Raw genomic sequence first — 18,235 nt, 5'->3', positions numbered from 1 at the left:
CATCTATGGAGACACATAAAAATGACCTCTTTAAAATTTGAATATAATCAGATAATCTAAAATGGCTAAATATTTTCTCTATGCCAAGCAAAAATATTTTGAGTTTGGTGACAAACCACACAAATTACTCGCCAGACAACTTCGAAAAAATGTGAGTGACCGAATGATTCACAGGGTTAAATCTGCATCTGGGGAATTACTCTCTTCCGCCAAAGAAATCAATGACAGATTCCGGCAGTTTTATGAGACTCTATATACATCTATACTCTATATACAAGCGGATCCTAACCCCTTAATTATGCAAACATTTTTGGAGGACTGTAATCTTCCTGCCCTGAACCAGGAAGATTCTAACTTCCTGAATAAGGAAATATCTCATGATGAAATTCGAGAAACAATTAAATCTCTAAAGAGTGGCAAGACCCCGGGCCCAGATGGATACCCTGGTGAATTCTATAAAACATTCAGCAACATGCTGTCCCCCTATCTGCACAAAATGTTGATTCAGGCCAATGGGGATGAAGCTCTCCCTTCTACTTTGGACGAAGCGTTCATTACAGTTATACATAAGAAGGGTAACGATCCAGAAGAGGTAGGGTCATACAGACCAATATCTCTCCTTAATACAGACCAAAAGATTTTAGCAAAAACTCTGGCTAACAGGCTTAGCACTTTAATTGGCAAATTGGTCCATTCGGATCAGACCGGCTTTATCCCTAACAGAAACTCATTCTTCAATCTCAGGCGCCTCTTCAATATTATGTATTCTCAGAGGTTACCCAACGTGGACCTTGCCGTCATATCTCTTGACGCCGAAAAGGCCTTTGACCAAGTTGAGTGGCCCTATCTATTCAAGGTCCTACAGAAATTTAATATTGGAGATAGGTTCATAAATTGGATCCAGCTTTTATATAGGAACCCTTGTGCCAGAATACTCACTAACCAATCATTGTCGCCCCGATTTAACCTCAACAGGGGGACAAGGCAGGGTTGTGCGCTGTCGCCTTTGCTCTTCGTCCTAATTATTGAACCGCTCGCTCAGACGATTAGATCTCATGCAGCAATACACGGCTATAATACTAAAGATACTCTAAATAAGATCTCACTGTACGCAGATGACATCCTCCTCTATGTAACAGAACCCCAGGCTAGTATCCCAGCTATTCTTGATGTGATCAATTTGTTTGGTACCTTCTCGGGATACAGAATAAATTGGAACAAGAGTGAATTAATGCCCATACGGTCGCAAAATACCTCCTGGCTAGAACATCTCCCATTTAAGTTATCTTCAGAAAACTTTACCTACCTAGGAATTGTAGTTACCAAACAATACTCCTTACTATTTAAAGAGAATTTCCCCTCTCTGATACAAAAACTCAAAGCAAACATAGTATTTTGGAGAACTCTCCCAATTTCTCTGCTCGGAAGAATTAACGCCATTAAAATGGTCTTCCTCCCACAACTGCTCTACCTATATCAGAACATCCCAGTATTCATACCTAAATTCTTTCATAAAGAGAGTATTCATACTCCCGGCATACAGCTGGCTTAGTATGGAGCGTGAGGAGTGTCACCCCTTCTCTATTGGCGCTGTGATTTTGTCACCTGTCAATCTGGTCACTTTATTGTAACAATCCTATAATACATAGCACAGTCCGAATCTGGAAGCAAATTAAAGTCCACTTTGAGCTCAGACCAATGTCATTCATGCTCCCTGTCGCCAGGAATCCCTCCTTTGCCCCTTCTAACCTTGACAACACCTTTGAGCGATGGGGAGAGTTGGGGATAAGTACCATAGGGGATTTATACATAGAAGGGACCTTTGCTTCCTTTGAGTTGCTGAGGGAAACTTATAATCTTCCCAGAAGTCATTTTTTCAGATACCTACAAATGAGAGACTACGTTAGAAAACACCTCCCAACATTTGGGAATGCTAAACCTTCCATGTTTGATGGATGCATAAAAATATGCCCCACCTCAGATAAACTGATATCGCGTCTATATGATGCTTTTCAATCTGTTAGCACACCTTCTACTGATGCCATCAAGGCAAAATGGGAGGAAGAACTAGGGACTGACATCTCAGTGGCAGACTGGGAAGAGAGCTTGGAGTATATCCACACATGCTCCATTAATTCCAGACATCGTCTCATACAATTCAAGGTATTACACAGATTACACTATTCCAAAACTAAACTGCATAGGATATTTCCTGACACATCTCCTACATGTGATAAATGTCAGGCTATGCAGGGTACACTACTCCACTGCTTTGCCCTATGCTCTAGCTTGCATGGTTATTGGTGTGGAATTTTTAGGATCCTCTCTGAAGTTTTGGAGTCTTCAATAGATCCAGTCCCACTTCTGATAATCCTGGGAGTATCTGAGTCCCTAAATGGATTAACCAACTCCCCCAAAACAACTAATCTCGTATGGTCTCATCTCGGCAAAAAAACTAATCTTGTTGTTTTGGAAAAGGAGGGAAGCGCCCTCTACCAAATTATGGCTCAGTGAATTGGCAAACACTGTACACTTAGAAAGAATTAGATATATTCTGAACAATGAATTTGTACTTATTAACGCACTCTCAATTGTAATATTTTAATCTACCTTTGGGCAGCGTGTGCTGGCCCTACCACCCGAGCAGTTGGGAGGGGGTGGGGGGGGATAGGGGATGGGGGATAGGGGGGACATCTTCCCTCTTTCTTTCTACGTGTCCTTGTTTTGTATGTCGTGTTTTGTATTATTTGTTCTGCACCCAGAACTCTGGGTCTTGTTGTTCCTGTATGCTCTTTTATGTTTAGATAAGAATTGTATACCTGTCATGTATACCTATACACCATTCTTCTGTGTGTTTAATAAAAATATTTGAAACAAAAAACAGAAAGACATAATAATGAGCTTCCAAGTGTAATAAGTTACCTGTAGCAGCAGCCAGACTGTGTCGGGACGGTTTTGGGGCTGTGACGGGGGGGTCCGTGGGAGCAGTGAGGCTTGGGGGAGACTGGGGGTTTGAGGGGTGTGCCTGTCACTGCTAGGTTCTCCAGCCCCTCCAGACTGGCCTCACTGATCCTCAGACTGACCAGACTCACCTCCTCACAGCTCTCGGACTGGAGCCTGCTGCCTGGACTGGAGTCTGACCCTATCTGGCCCTCACTGTCACTGGTGGGAGAGCTGCCAGCATGGTCTTTAGGCTTGTATCTCCGCTTCACAGTGTCTGACTCCTTCAGGTTAAACTCAGGCACCTCCAGGGCTGTCTTGGTAGGCCGGTTCTTGTCTGCTGGGATCTCCACAGTGCTCTCGGCCCTGGGCGGCCCTCCCACCTTGGGCCTCTGCTTGATGGTGAGGTTGCCCTCCTCGGCGAAGGGGATACACTCGCTAGAGCTATTGTGAGGGGATGAGGAGCCATCCAAACCCGGTGCCTTAGGTTCCTCCTCCTCAGAGTCTGACTTCACCCCTCGCTCTGGGTCTGGGTAATGGTCTGGGATGTCAGTTTGGGCTGGAGCACATTCGCTCTGCACCCTCCTCCTCATCCCTGCAGAGGCCTCTCTGGGCTCCAGTCCTGAGGGGGTGAGGCTGGGGAGGGGAGGCTCTGGTTGGAGGAGGTCCAGCCTGGGCCTGGACAGGCTCTTCCCCTCAGTGGAGGCCTCCAGACAGGCTGCGATGCTCCTCACGCTCCCTGGGCTGTCTGTCTCCACCCCCCCAGGAGAGGGCGCCATATTCTCAGTGGACCCAATGCTGGGGCTACTGCTCACCGAGCTCAGTCTCTTGGGTGGGGCTGGAGGGGGACCCTTTTTACGAGCGCGCACGGCAAAGGACTGGCTACGTCCCACAGTGCCGTACTTTACGGGTGTGATCTGCATGCCTGCCAGCTGGCTGCGTCCGGGCCGGCGGGTCAGGGTGGCGTAGGACTCTAGGGTGCTAGAGGGTGGAGCCAGGTCGTCATCCTCTTCGTCTGGTTCGCCGTCTGACAGGGCATAGCGTGTCAGGCTCTGGCTGCGCTTCTTAGGCGGGGCCAGGGTCATGGAATGGTAGGTGTGTGCCAAGGGCTTGGTGGGCGAGCCGTGGCCCACGTCGGTGCTGCCACAGTGGGAGTGGAGGTAGCTGAAGCCCCTCTGGGCCGGGGAGCCCTGGGGAGAGGAGCCTAGGGAGTGAGACCCAGGGCCTTTAGGCTTGGCTGGGATGGCTGGGTACTGGAACACGGTGGCTGCCCCCAGGGGGACCTGCTTGGGAAGTTGCTGCTGCTGTAGTATGGACCTCTGGTCCCAGCCTTCTGGAATGTTCCTCTCCTTGGCAGGGCTGCTGTCAGCACTGAGGCTGGTGGAGGTACTGCTGCCCCCTAGGCTCTCCTGTGAGCGGCTGTGGGGAGTGATGGAGGCCGTGGGGGGGTCCTGGGAGCGCCCTGAGCCCCTGGACCGGGCGTCGATGCTCTCTTGGCTCCGAGACATGCCCACGGCACTCTTGATGGCCGGGCCCTCCTGGCAGTGGCTGGACATGGCTGTCTGCAGCTCAGCGCTCAGCTCGCTGTCCTGGAAGGTCAGCATCTTGGGGGTGTGGGGCGAGGGGCAGTCGGAGGAGCTGTCAGGGGGCTCGATGGTGACCAGGTGAAGGGCTCCAGGGGGCTTGCGGCGCAACGTGCCCTGGCCAGATTCTGCAGCCAGGATGGCCCTCTGGATGTCACACAGCTTTTTCACAGCCAGCATCATCTTCTTCTGGTGGCCCAGCTTGGTGATGCCTATCTCCTGCAGGTCCTCCCAGGTCAGGTCCCGTACGATGCTGATGGAGTCATAGCCGTTCTCTGACAGCTTCCTTTGGTACTGAGGCAGGCCTATGGTACTCAGCCACTCCCCCAGGTCTGCCTGGAGTAGGAGAAGAGTCACAGTCAGACCTACACAGTTGAAACCTTTATGAAACTAATGTAAAACCTGACTTGCACACAATAGCAGACAGACAGACAGACAGACAGACACAGGCATCAGTAAGACCTTACCGGGATGTATTCAGGCAGCCACTCTGGGATGCTGAGGTTTCCTATCTCGATTGAGATCTTCTTGCGGTGGCCTGGCTTGGTGACGCCGATGGCCGTCAGGTCCTCTGGGGTCATCCTGCTGATGGTGGGGACGTCGTAGCCGGCCGTGATGAAGTTCCCAGTGTACTGCTCCAACTGGAAGTCACTCAGCCACTGGTAGATGGCCTCTGCATCCTACACCAGAGGGGAGGGGTTGAGTTTCACATTAACATCAACTACTGGCCTATTCACTGTCCTCCTGTCTTTTAATAGATACATGTATTTCACTGTGGCATACAGAGTACACAGAAAAATACATGGACAATATTTCCTGTCCTGTCCTGTGTCTGTCCTGTGCCTGGCTAGTGCCTGGCCTGTGTCTGAGTCTCACCTTGCCCTCCAGTAGCTGCAGAGGACGTATAAACTGTGGGGAGACAAACTGCTGTTCCCCTGGTCTCAGTATGTTCACCATCGGCCTCCGAGGAGCACCCAGAACCACTAGACAAGAAAACACACACTGGAGAGTTAAATGAATGAAGTTTCAGGAGAAATGTTGTGGTACGTAACAGTAATGAGAAAAATGGCTGGTATTCCTACCTGCAGTCAGGTCAGGCTGTTTATTGTGGACTGGTTGCCCTGAGTCACCAGCAGAGGGAGCTGGCTGCACATCAAAACAGAGCACAAGACAATAAACAATCTGTTGCCTGGCACTACATACAAAGACAGTAAATTACAATATCACATTTCCTCTGTTCATAGCTGTGAGTAAGATAACAATGCTAAAATAATTGAAAACCTATCTCAATAAGACTAGCCAGGATAAATAAAGCTGAAATAACAATTGGTCCAGTACTTTGGCTGTGTCTGGGAGTGCAGTGGTCTGGTGGTGTTGTCCGTTGAGAGCAGTGTTACTCTCTGTGCTCTGTCCACTCCCAGCACTACGGGTGCTGCCCACACTGCCCGTACTCCCTACACTGTTCCTGTCACCTGCTAGATAGGACCACAGGAGAGGAGGATGGAGAGAGGGAGAGAGATAGAAGTGAGGGACGTTAAAGACAACCGTGGTGGCTGGACAGCGAGAGGGAGAGCAAAATGAGGTACCTCCCCTCTGTGTCCTTCCAGAGCTCACATCAACACAGTCACACACACATCCACATGATTCTAACTGAAGCTGGCAGAGGATGGCAGAGGTTGGGGCTGTGGACCCTGTCACTGAGCCAGCCAAGTCATCACAGATCAGGGGGGGTGGCACAGGCCAGGACAGGATGTCATTTGCTGCCATACGAAGCCAAGGGAGATGGTTGCATGGTGGAGCGGAGCTGCAGGCATAGAGCAACAGCAGCCAAGGGTACAGAACTACAGAACTACAGGGCTAAACTACAACTACAGTCCTGCAGTAGGACAGATGAAAGGTCATCCACAATGGAAAATTCTTACAGCAGAGTACACAGGGCACCCTTTAAGCTTGCAGTGTCCTGTAGACTGTCGAAATTGTCACTTTTTTTGGTCACTGGAACAGAGGTTTCCTGGTGGTCCCATCCTGTGGCAGCAGGGAGAGCAGCAGGAGCTATGGGAAGCTCAGTTTGAAGCTGGCACATGACAAAGGTAGAGCATGGGGACAGAGCATGGGGACAGCTATTGTCATGGGGGGACAGTGGAGGGACTCTTACCCGCGGTGTGTGAGTTCCTGAGCACCCAGATGTCCTCCAGGGGACAACCAGGCTGAGAGAGGCTGCTGGGAGGCCGACCTATCAGACATAACAACACTGTTGGGCCATGGGGGTACCATGGAGCAGCACTGGGGATTGGCTGGGCCTGAGCATGAGAGGGGTTTAGAGGGTGCGAACATGGGTGTCCTTGCGGCCTCACCATGGTTCACAGTGGTGGGGGAGTTGTCTGGCTGGTTAGGGGACTGAGTACCGTATACAGGTTTCAATGTGCGTCTGTCCTCTGAGTGCATGTATAAGGGTGTGTGTGTATATACCTGGGTTGGCGCTGAGGCCAATGGCGTGGGAGAGGGCCATGTGGGGATTGTTGGGGGTGTACATTGTGTAGGAGTCGTCGGTCTGGGGGGCTGAGCTCAGGCTGGAGGAGAGGGGGGCTCTGGAGAGGAGCTGGTGGCGCTGGGTGGGCAGAGAGGCGTGCCGGGACAGGGTGCCCCCTACAGGGTCAAACAGGTAGGACACATACAGAGAGGAGGTTAACGCAAGCTGATGGTTAGAGGTGGACATGACATGGTATGGATGGAGAGATGCTGAGAGAAGAGGAGGAAGAGAGAAAAATAGAAGCAAGGGATGGATTGGAAGCATGAGAGAATTAGTCCAACCAAGGCAGTCTGGGAAATGGGGTGTTCTCTGGAGGGGCCAACCTGTCATGAAGAGGGGCCACCACTGCTCTTCCAACGCAGTGATGTGTAGCGATACAACCTATCAGTGTGTGTGTGTGTGGAGCCAAGGGAGAAACAGTTCCTTCAGGAAGTATTCATACCTTCACATATTACACATTTTGTTGCATCACAGCCTAAATTCAAAATTGATTCAATAGATGTTTTATATTTTTTATCTCACCCATCTATATACAATACCACATAACGACATACAGAAATATATCATTCACATAAATATTCACACCCCTGAGTCAATACATGTTAGAATCACCTTTGGCAGTGATTACAGCTGTGAGTATTTCTGGGTAAGTCTCTAAGAGCTGTGCACACCTGGATTGGACAATATTTGCAATAGAAATATAAACTTCTTCATGCTCTGTCAAGTTGGTTGTTGATCATTGCTAGACAGCCATTGTCATACCTTGCCATAGATTGTCAAGACAATTTAAATCACAACTGTAACTAGGTCACTCAATGTCTGCTTTTATTTTTAACACCCAACTACCAATAGGTTCTCTTCTTTGCGAGGCACAGGAAAACCTCCCTGGTGTTGGTGGTTGGATCTGTGCTTGATATTCACTACTTGGCTGAGGGACCTTACAGATAATACAAATCATGTTAACACTATTTTCGAACAAAGAGTGAGTCCATGCAACTTATTATGTGTGACTTGTTAAGCATAGTTTACATCTGTACGTATTCAGGCTGGCCATTACAAAAGGGGTTGAATACATTTCAACTTTTCATTTTCTAATCATTTGTAAAGACTTCTAAAAACAAAATTCCACTTTGACATTATGGGGTATTGTGTGTAGATCAGTGACACAACATTTCAATGTAATATTTTTAAAATTCAGGCTGTAACAACAAAATGTGGAAAAAGTAACGGGGTGTGAGTACTTTCTGAAGGTACAGTAGGCGCAGAGGGACAATTTAAGATGGGTCTCCCGTTCCCCTGATCTTTTGTTGTGGTGACAGACTTGCAGAGAAGACAGAAACCTGTCCTTTTTCACTGACTGCAGTGCTGAGCTGCTCTCTGTTCTGTCAAAGCTGCTCCGTGAGTGTCACCACGCCAACCTATTCACTCAGGGATTTCTCCCTCTAGTGCACATCAAAGAGGTGGTGTGGGGCGGATTATCTTCTTCTGTGGTGTTAGGTAGGTAACTGACACCTTCTGTTAATCTAACCGGTATTAGAGGTAGACTGCGTAGGTAAGGGTGGGAGTTTTTACAAAATGTACAATAGCAGATGACTCCTGCAGTTCCAAGCCATTTCCCATTCCATTTCTGACTTAATCCTGCATTGTGAGTGTGCTGACATGTCTGGGAGATGAGTGAGTTAGTGAGTGTGTGAGTGAGTGAGTGTGTGTGAGTGTGTCTGTGTGTGTGTTGATGTTCCGACATGCCGGCAGCTGACTCAACAAGCTACGAATCCTCCGTTTGCTGCGGGTGCCACGGTTACGCAATGAAAGAGGCAAATGTCAGAGGACTCTCTCTCTTTGCCCATTGCTTTCCGATGGGAGTGGGGAATGGCTAATGATCGCACTGAACTTACAGGGTGTGTGTTGGTGTGTGTGTGTGTGACTGACCTGAGCGTCTGCTGATGACCTCCACAATGTTCGGGGGGAAGTAGCCAACCCGGTCGGTGCCCCTCTGGCTGTCGTGGATGTGCCCCTTCCAGCGCCCGTCCATGTGCTGCTCTAGGACCTGCCAGGCAGCCAATCAAAACAAACATTAAGACAGGTCTAAACCAATCAGAATCTGTGAGATTCTATAACAACGTGGTGTTATTTCCACTGTTTATGTACGTGTGTGTACCTGACCTGAAGTGTGCAGTTCTGGGACAATGACAGAAAGTACATGTTCCAACTTGAAACACATTCTACGTGTTAACAACTTCATCTGTGTATCTATGTCTCTGTATGGTTTGTTTTCATAATGTCAAAGATGTTTTACATAAGTTGGGAGGGTGGTACAAAAGCAGCGCCACAGCCCTGAGATCAACTGTAGTACAATAACACACCGAGAGAGAGAACCAAAAGGTCAAGCACATAAACAGATGATGACAGTAGTCATGTGTTTCTGATCATGTTCCATTTGTCCACGTGAGCTGCTAAAACCCAGGCCATTGTATCTGCTCCCTAATTTATCAGCCTTAGTCAGAGGACACAAGCCAAGGGACAGGGTTAGGGGGCTGAAGGTATGGGGGAGAAGAGGGGTGTTGGGTTGTGTGTCTGGTAGATGTGGGTAGAGGGGGAAATAGCATGTACTGAATGGGCAGGTTGGCAGTTAAAGGAAAATACGTTCAAATGAATTGACCCGTCCAAGTTGGCAAAACATATTTTTCTAAAGGCCTAAACTAGCTAAAGGTAACAAGTACAATGCATTGTTTTCAATGATAAAAACCCTGCAGGCTCCGACGCCTCGCTCAATTAGAACGTCTCTATTTTTGCTTTTTATCGCTGGTGCTGTAGTCACACAAAATGAAATATTATTGTGTAATTATTCACTTTTTTCCCGAGCTGATTTGAAATGGAAGATGAAGCTAAGATTTGAGGCTTTACCCTACATGCTAAATTAGAGCAATTCATCCACTTACGGAAACACAACATGGCTATCAGCCTGTCCAATCCTCTTCACCCGCCTTGCTCTGCCTCACCACTTTTTGCGCTTTGGTTCGGCACCGGTCCCCACTAAGATGTCAGCTAACCTTTTGCCCAGTATCTAACATGTACATGTGTGTGTGAGGTGTGGAAAGGCTAGTTGATGGGAGAGGTGGATGGCCTGAGGGCAAGGTTTATGAATTGTTTCTCTCTGGTATTGAAGCAACCCCCACAGCAGCAGAATAGGCCGACACACTCCCAAGAAGTAAAACAGGCCAGTGTTCATGAGACGATGTGTGTGTGTGTGTGTGTGTGTGTGTGAGACAGTAGTAGTAGTAGTAGTGAAGTCATTTCTGAGTGGGAGTGATGGATGAATACCAGGGCCTGTCCCTACCCGTCTCTCTCTCTCTCTGGGCTCAAAGAGAGCCATCCTTCAGATATATACTCTCTCCCTATAAACTAGTTCCCCCTCAGGAATATGGATAGTGAAGTTCACCTGTTGTGCACTATACCCCTAAGGACCTACTGGACCTTGAACTGATAGATGACCTGTACATCAGGTTCAGTACAGTGAACTGATAGATGACGTGTACATCAGGTTCAGTACAGTGAACTGATAGGTGACGTGTACATCAGGTTCAGTACAGTGAACTGATAGATGACGTGTACATCAGGTTCAGTACAGTGAACTGATAGATGACGTGTACATCAGGTTCAGTACAGTGAACTGATAGATGACGTGTACATCAGGTTCAGTACAGTGAACTGATAGATGACGTGTACATCAGGTTCAGTACAGTGAACTGATAGATGAACGTGTACATCAGGTTCAGTACAGTGAACTGATAGATGACGTGTACATCAGGTTCAGTACAGTGAACTGATAGATGACGTGTACATCAGGTTCAGTACAGTGAACTGATAGATGACGTGTACATCAGGTTCAGTACAGTGAACTGATAGATGATCGTGTACATCAGGTTCAGTACAGTGAACTGATAGATGACGTGTACATCAGGTTCAGTACAGTGAACTGATAGATGACGTGTACATCAGGTTCAGTACAGTGAACTGATAGATGACGTGTACATCAGGTTCAGTACAGTGAACTGATAGATGACGTGTACATCAGGTTCAGTACAGTGAACTGATAGATGACGTGTACATCAGGTTCAGTACAGTGAACTGATAGATGACGTGTACATCAGGTTCAGTACAGTGAACTGATAGATGACGTGTACATCAGGTTCAGTACAGTGAACTGATAGATGATGACGTGTACATCAGGTTCAGTACAGTGAACTGATAGATGACGTGTACATCAGGTTCAGTACAGTGAACTGATAGATGACGTGTACATCAGGTTCAGTACAGTGAACTGATAGATGACGTGTACATCAGGTTCAGTACAGTGAACTGATAGATGACATGTACATCAGGTTCAGTACAGTACAGTGAACTGATAGATGACGTGTACATCAGGTTCAGTACAGTGAACTGATAGATGACATGTACATCAGGTTCAGTACAGTGAACTGATAGATGACATGTACATCAGGTTCAGTACAGTACAGTGAACTGATAGATGACGTGTACATCAGGTTCAGTACAGTGAACTGATAGATGACATGTACATCAGGTTCAGTACAGTACAGTGAACTGATAGATGACGTGTACATCAGGTTCAGTACAGTACAGTGAACTGATAGATGACGTGTACATCAGGTTCAGTACAGTACAGTGAACTGATAGATGACGTGTACATCAGGTTCAGTACAGTACAGTGAACTGATAGATGACGTGTACATCAGGTTCAGTACAGTACAGTGAACCGATAGATGACGTGTACATCAGGTTCAGTACAGTACAGTGAACTGATAGATGAACTGATAGATACATCAGGTTCAGTACAGTGAACTGATAGATGTACAGTGAACTGATAGATGTGTACATCAGGTTCAGTACAGTGAACTGATAGATGACATGTACATCAGGTTCAGTACAGTGAACTGATAGATGACATGTACATCAGGTTCAGTACAGTGAACTGATAGATGACATGTACATCAGGTTCAGTACAGTGAACTGATAGATGACATGTACATCAGGTTCAGTACAGTGAACTGATAGATGACATGTACATCAGGTTCAGTGAACTGATAGAGTGAACTGATAGATGATGACGTGTACATCAGGTTCAGTACAGTGAACTGATAGATGACGTGTACATCAGGTTCAGTACAGTGAACTGATAGATGACATGTACATCAGGTTCAGTACAGTGAACTGATAGATGACATGTACATCAGGTTCAGTACAGTGAACTGATAGATGACATGTACATCAGGTTCAGTACAGTGCGTAGTGATGGTCTCTACACCCTATCACAGTCTACACATTTTGCTGCCTTACAATTAACTCTGGGGCGTAAAGACACACAATCAAGACATCTTTTAAATGAGATTTTTAATTGAATAATTGAATAATTTGTATTTAACTTTGGGAATGTGGAGTAGTTTGTGTTGATCGGTAGGAACAAAATCAAATGTATTCCCCTTTGAGACAACATTTTAAGGCAGTAAAATGTGAAGACTGTGTAAGGGATGTGTAGACTTTCACTAGTGACTATATGTGCATTATGACTGATAGTAAGTAGATCACATCAAGTAGGCCCCATTCATGGACTCAAGGGGTGTTTCCAAACCGTCCTACAGTCCAGAGGTTTCCAAACCGTCCTACAGTCCAGAGGTTTCCAGACCGTCCTACAGTCCAGAGGTTTCCAAACCGTCCTACAGTCCAGAGGTTTCCAAACCGTCCTACAGTCCAGAGGTTTCCAAACCGTCCTACAGTCCAGAGGTTTCCAAACCGTCCTACAGTCCAGAGGTTTCCAAACCGTCCTACAGTCCAGAGGTTTCCAAACCGTCCTACAGTCCAGAGGTTTTCAAACCGTCCTACAGTCCAGAGGTTTCCAAACCGTCCTACAGTCCAGAGGTTTCCAAACCGTCCTACAGTCCAGAGGTTTCCAAACCGTCCTACAGTCCAGAGGTTTCCAAACCGTCCTACAGTCCAGAGGTTTCCAAACCGTCCTACAGTCCAGAGGTTTCCAAACCGTCCTACAGTCCAGAGGTTTCCAAACCGTCCTACAGTCCAGAGGTTTCCAAACCGTCCTACAGTCCAGAGGTTTCCAAACCGTCCTACAGTCCAGAGGTTTCCAAACCGTCCTACAGTCCAGAGGTTTCCAAACCGTCCTACAGTCCAGAGGTTTCCAAACCGTCCTACAGTCCAGAGGTTTCCAAACCGTCCTACAGTCCAGAGGTTTCCAAACCGTCCTACAGTCCAGAGGTTTCCAAACCGTCCTACAGTCCAGTGGTTTCCAAACCTATCCTCTGGGACCAGCAGACTTTTCACAATTTAGTTGTTGCCCTGAACTAGTTTACCAGAGTCACCTATTCAAGGGCTTGATGATTAGTTGACATGTTGAATCAGGTGTGCTAGCGGTGGAGTAGTTCAACTACATGGAACAGCTGAAAACCACACATCTATATACTGTGTCTACTGAATACTCCTGAAGCCACCCGCACATAAACACTGCCAGCCTGTCTCCCTGCTTGCTACCAAAACACCTGTTAGAGAGGATGAGCCTGACAGTTCACAGGGAAAACACACCTGTCCTAACAGACAACATGGGGGCAAGGTTGGGCACAGTGACTGTGGGAACAACACTGCAATGCCAGCTGAGGCACAGCTGAGAGGTTACAGACAGCAAATAGAGAGGGTTGTGTGTGTGTGTGTTCCTGCAACCTACCATGATGACATCCCCGGCCTGGATGTTGAGAGCAGTGGGGTCGTGGATGTTCCAGTAGTCTTTCAGAGCTCTCACCTGCAGGACACCTGTAGCATCTGTGTGTGAGAAAGACAGAGAGGGGAGAAAGAGATATGTAGAGAGGGGGGGCAGAGAGGGGAGAAAGAGAGATGTAGAGAGAGGGGGGGGGGCAGAGAGGGGAGAAAGAGAGATGTAGAGAGAGGGGGGCAGAGAGGGGAGAAAGAGAGATGTAGAGAGAGGGGGGGCAGAGAGGGGAGAGAGAGAGATGTAGAGAGAGAGAGATGTAGAGAGAGGGGGGGGCAGAGAGGGGAGAAAGAGAGATGTAGAGAGAGAGAGAGGGGGGCAGAGAGGGGAGAAAGAGAGATGTAGAGAGAGGGGGGCAGAGAGGGAGAAAGAGAGATGTAGAGAGAGAGAGAGGGGGGCAGAGAGGGGAGAAAGAGAGATGTAGAGAGAGGGGGGGGCAGAGAGGGGAGAAAGAGAGATGTAGAGAGAGAGAGAGGGGGGGCAGAGAGGGAGAAAGAGAGATGTAGAGAGAGGTGGGGGGCAGAGAGGGGAGAAAGAGAGATGTAGAGAGAGAGGGGGGGCAGAGGGGGAGAAAGAGAGATGTAGAGAGAGGGGGCAGAGAGGGGAGAAAGAGAGATGTAGAGAGAGGGGGCAGAGAGGGGAGAGAGAGAGATGTAGAGAGAGAGAGAAAGAGAGGGGGACAGGGAGGGGAGAAAGAGAGAGGGGGAAAGAGAGAGGAGAGAAAGAGGGGGACAGAGAGAGGAGAGAAAGAGAGAGAGGGGGACAGAGAGGAGAGAAAGAGAGAGGAGAAAGAGAGACACACACAAAAGTTAGTTCAGGGAATTGGTATGAAAGAAGGCAGGAAGAAAATACAGCCCAATGATTGATACATACTGACATGTACACCACTTTCAAATCACCTTAAGGGGATATACCCAGACGCCGCTACAATCCCAATGCCTGTTGTTTTTTAATTAGTCACATCCGGCACTGGTATGGAATGTAGTGACATCAGAGAGCAGAGTCAGTCAGTGCTGTATTCAGCTTCTGACTGGTTGGTACACATCAATAATTAATCCATGACGAGGAGGTGTGGTGGCTGATTGTGTTCTATTCACTCTGCTTTAAACACAGAGAGGACTTGATCATAACAGGAAGTCTCTCTCCACAGCCTCCATGTTTGAAGCAGCAGTCTGCTGACTGAGGAAAACAAGTGCTCATTATGGCCTGAGTTCCCAGGCTGCGAGAACCAGATCAAAGACCCAGGCCTGCTGGATTACAGAGGAGATAGCACAAACAGCAGAGGTCCAAAACACAGTCTCATGCATGCGCACGTACACAGGGGTGGCACGCAACAATCACACACAAGCAAACAAACGCATAGGTCGCACACACACACGTAGTCTTTTGGTTGTGTGTGTATGTGAGCTGATAGGGTTATGTAACCTGTACTCCATGAGGTTAAACACAGCTGCTTGGTGAATTACAGCTTAGAGCATTTCATATCCCTCAGTCTCTCCTCTGGGCCTCTCTCGCTATAGGAACGTCTGCACTGGCTCTGTCTCAGTAGGTCTCTTCTCCCAACACACACACACACACACACACACACACACACACACACACACACACACACACACACACACACACACACACACACACACACACACACACACACACACACACACACACACACACACACACACACACACACACACACACACCTCTGAACACTCTGTCCTGCAGAACTCAAACTGCAAAAGAATGCAAGAGTCGCTTCACTACACAAAAGCACAAAGAAAGAAATCCGCTAGCAGGAATCTATGCTGACATTTTTTCAATTTTTGCGGCTAAATAGACTTTTTAACACGCAAATACATTTAGGAACACAATAAAAGTATTTGAGAAATAGCGTTTTTATGATAAGAAATGACTAAAAGTGAAAGAATAAAATGTTTTTGTGGTGTACCATGCTCAAGCAAGTACAATGTCCTGTCAAATATTTTAGCCACTTAGGGGAGACAAAAATGTTCAGCTGCCCCTTTAAGGGTAACAGTGAGACTGGCATGTCTGTCTGGGAGAGATGAGATTCTCCCATGTCTCTTCACTAGCAGTTGAGTTGAGCGAGCTCAAACAAGCTAACATAAAAACAACCTAGCATGTGAACAAAATTATATCCATGGCCAAGAAACACAAGGACAAAGTCACTCAAGTAGACTCTATGGCTACACACTTCTAAAACAGCCAACATACTTAGAAAATAACTACAGCAGCAATTTATATGCTATAAATCAAAACTCATACTTGACTTTTTCAGTTTGTGAGTAAAATGGTAGCACTGTAGAGCCCTGGTTCAAGGACAATAAAGCAGGCGGAAAACAGAACGAGAGATAAAGCCAAAGAATGATACTTCATGGGATAATGTCTTCATCTCCTGTCCCAGTGTATTCCAGTGATGACTGGTGCTGTTCACCTCGTAGGAGCTGCTTAATGTCCTTGCTGGCGTGGGAGGTGGTGAACTGGTTCACCATGTCCAGGGCTGTCTGGTTGTACGTGTTACGGATGTTCACGTCTATACCAGCCTGGCAAAACCACACACAACGTTATTGTCAATCAGATGTGCACTGAAACACAGCAGCACATTCAACATCAATGTTCTCAAGTCTAATGCAGTCAACGGCAATGTATTGTACAGCCTATTCAATAAAACACTTCACTTTCAATGGACAACATGTTACCAACTGTTACTTGAATGTGGTAGAATAGTGATTGAATCAGATTAGTTAAAGACTAAGTGAGGTTGATGTCCCTCCAGGTGTCTTACCTCCAGCAGCTGTCTGACCACCTCCGTCTTGCCGTAGAGGGCAGCCTCGTGCAGGGCAGTGCCAGCCTTAGTGGCCCTGTTGATGTCGATGCCCGCTTTCAACAGCAACCTGAACCAGAGAGGAACAACACAGTACTACTTTAGTACAGATTCAAGTTTACAAAGGCTGTTAACTCCAGGGTGAATTGTAAAGTTTTCTGCGAGGCAGAGCCATGGATGGAGCCAGCAGGACCAGATGCCAGGACAGTATATTATGTCAATGGCAGTGTTACAGTGATCCACCGTAGCTAGTCTGCTCAACATCCCACATCACATGAACTCACTGAGGTGCCAGGGGGAAATTTGGAGAATTCACACTCGATTCCAGCTGCACAGACACACACACTCAAATATCCTGGTAGTGAACAAGGCAGTTAACCCACTGTTCCTAGGCCGTCATTGAAAACAATAATTTGTTCTTAACTGACTTGCCTAGTTAAATAAAGGTTAAAATAAATACAACAGTAGATAAGTTCAACTTTAGGAATATTAGTGGGAATTTCAGAGCTCTCCTGGGAATGTCGGGCATGGAAAGTTCACACACGCGCACACACACACACACACACACACACACACACACACACACACACACACACACACACACACACACACACACACACACACACACACACACACACACACACACACACACACACACACACACACACACACACACACACACACACACACACACACACACACACACACACACACACAAGGCAAGGGGAAGTGGGCATCCACATGCTCATATGCAAAACGGTTTGGTAACTAACACTAACTACCGCAAACCCATAACCCCTGTCTTTCCTGCTCATCAGCCAAACCAGAACCATACCACAACATCTCACAATGACCTCTGTCACAATCACACCACTTATCTATAAGTGGTAACCCAAAATAACAATACAAGACTGATTCAGACAGTGACAGTGATTTGCATCATCAGTTTGCCTCACCACTCACTTTAGTAAATAAGGCACGCATCTAACAAGAGGTCACTTAGATCGAGAGAGGGAGACAGAGAGAAAGAGAGAGGGTTTTTTGGGGCTCAGTTGCCAAGCACAGAGCGATGACTCAGAAGACTGAGTCCTGGATTTTTAATGAATTCATTAGCAAATTATGATGGAAAATAAGTATTTGGTCAATAACAAAAGTTTATCTCAATACTTTGTTATATACCCTTTGTTGGCAATGACAGAGGTCAAACGTTTTCTGTAAGTCTTCACAAGGTTTTCACACACTGTTGCTGGTGTTTTGACCCATTCCTCCATGCAGATCTCCTCTAGAGCAGTGATGTTTTGGGGCTGTTGCTGGGCAACACGGACTTTCAACTCCCTCCAAAGATTTTCTATGGGGTTGAAGAGACTGGCTAGGCCACTCCAGGACCTTGAAATGCTTCTTACGAAGCCACTCCATTGCCCGGGCGGTGTGTTTGGGATCATTGTCATGCTGAAAGACCCAGCCACGTTTCATCTTCAATGCCCTTGCTGATGGAAGGAGGTTTTCAATCAAACGATACATGGCCCCATTCATTCTTTCCTTTACACTAATAA

The 18,235-nt window shown here is 47.2% G+C and overlaps 1 protein-coding gene across 9 annotated transcripts in view; it reads right to left on the bottom strand.

Annotated features, from left to right (window-relative positions):
* The window catches only part of LOC123998621 (caskin-2-like), a 115,708-nt gene that overhangs the window by 6,772 nt on the left and 90,701 nt on the right, over positions 1–18,235 (bottom strand). Inside the window, exons 8-18 of one of the 9 annotated variants that reach the window (XM_046303656.1) lie at positions 16,644–16,752; positions 16,293–16,401; positions 13,802–13,896; positions 8,983–9,100; positions 6,993–7,169; positions 6,679–6,756; positions 5,862–5,998; positions 5,606–5,669; positions 5,400–5,506; positions 4,991–5,203; positions 2,923–4,859 (exon numbers count right to left, since the gene is read on the bottom strand). In XM_046303656.1, coding sequence (XP_046159612.1) covers positions 2,923–4,859; positions 4,991–5,203; positions 5,400–5,506; positions 5,606–5,669; positions 5,862–5,998; positions 6,679–6,756; positions 6,993–7,169; positions 8,983–9,100; positions 13,802–13,896; positions 16,293–16,401; positions 16,644–16,752 — 3,144 coding nt within the window. The remainder of the gene's footprint in view (positions 1–2,922; positions 4,860–4,990; positions 5,204–5,399; positions 5,507–5,605; positions 5,670–5,861; positions 5,999–6,678; positions 6,757–6,992; positions 7,170–8,982; positions 9,101–13,801; positions 13,897–16,292; positions 16,402–16,643; positions 16,753–18,235) is intronic. The other 8 variants (XM_046303657.1, XM_046303658.1, XM_046303659.1 and 5 more) reach the window with 8 other exon arrangements.

Source organism: Oncorhynchus gorbuscha, linkage group LG16, assembly GCF_021184085.1.
Source record: "Oncorhynchus gorbuscha isolate QuinsamMale2020 ecotype Even-year linkage group LG16, OgorEven_v1.0, whole genome shotgun sequence".
NCBI classification, from domain to species: domain Eukaryota; kingdom Metazoa; phylum Chordata; class Actinopteri; order Salmoniformes; family Salmonidae; genus Oncorhynchus; species Oncorhynchus gorbuscha.
Note: the sequence above shows the minus strand (reverse complement) of the source record. Positions and strands in the feature narration are given on the sequence as shown.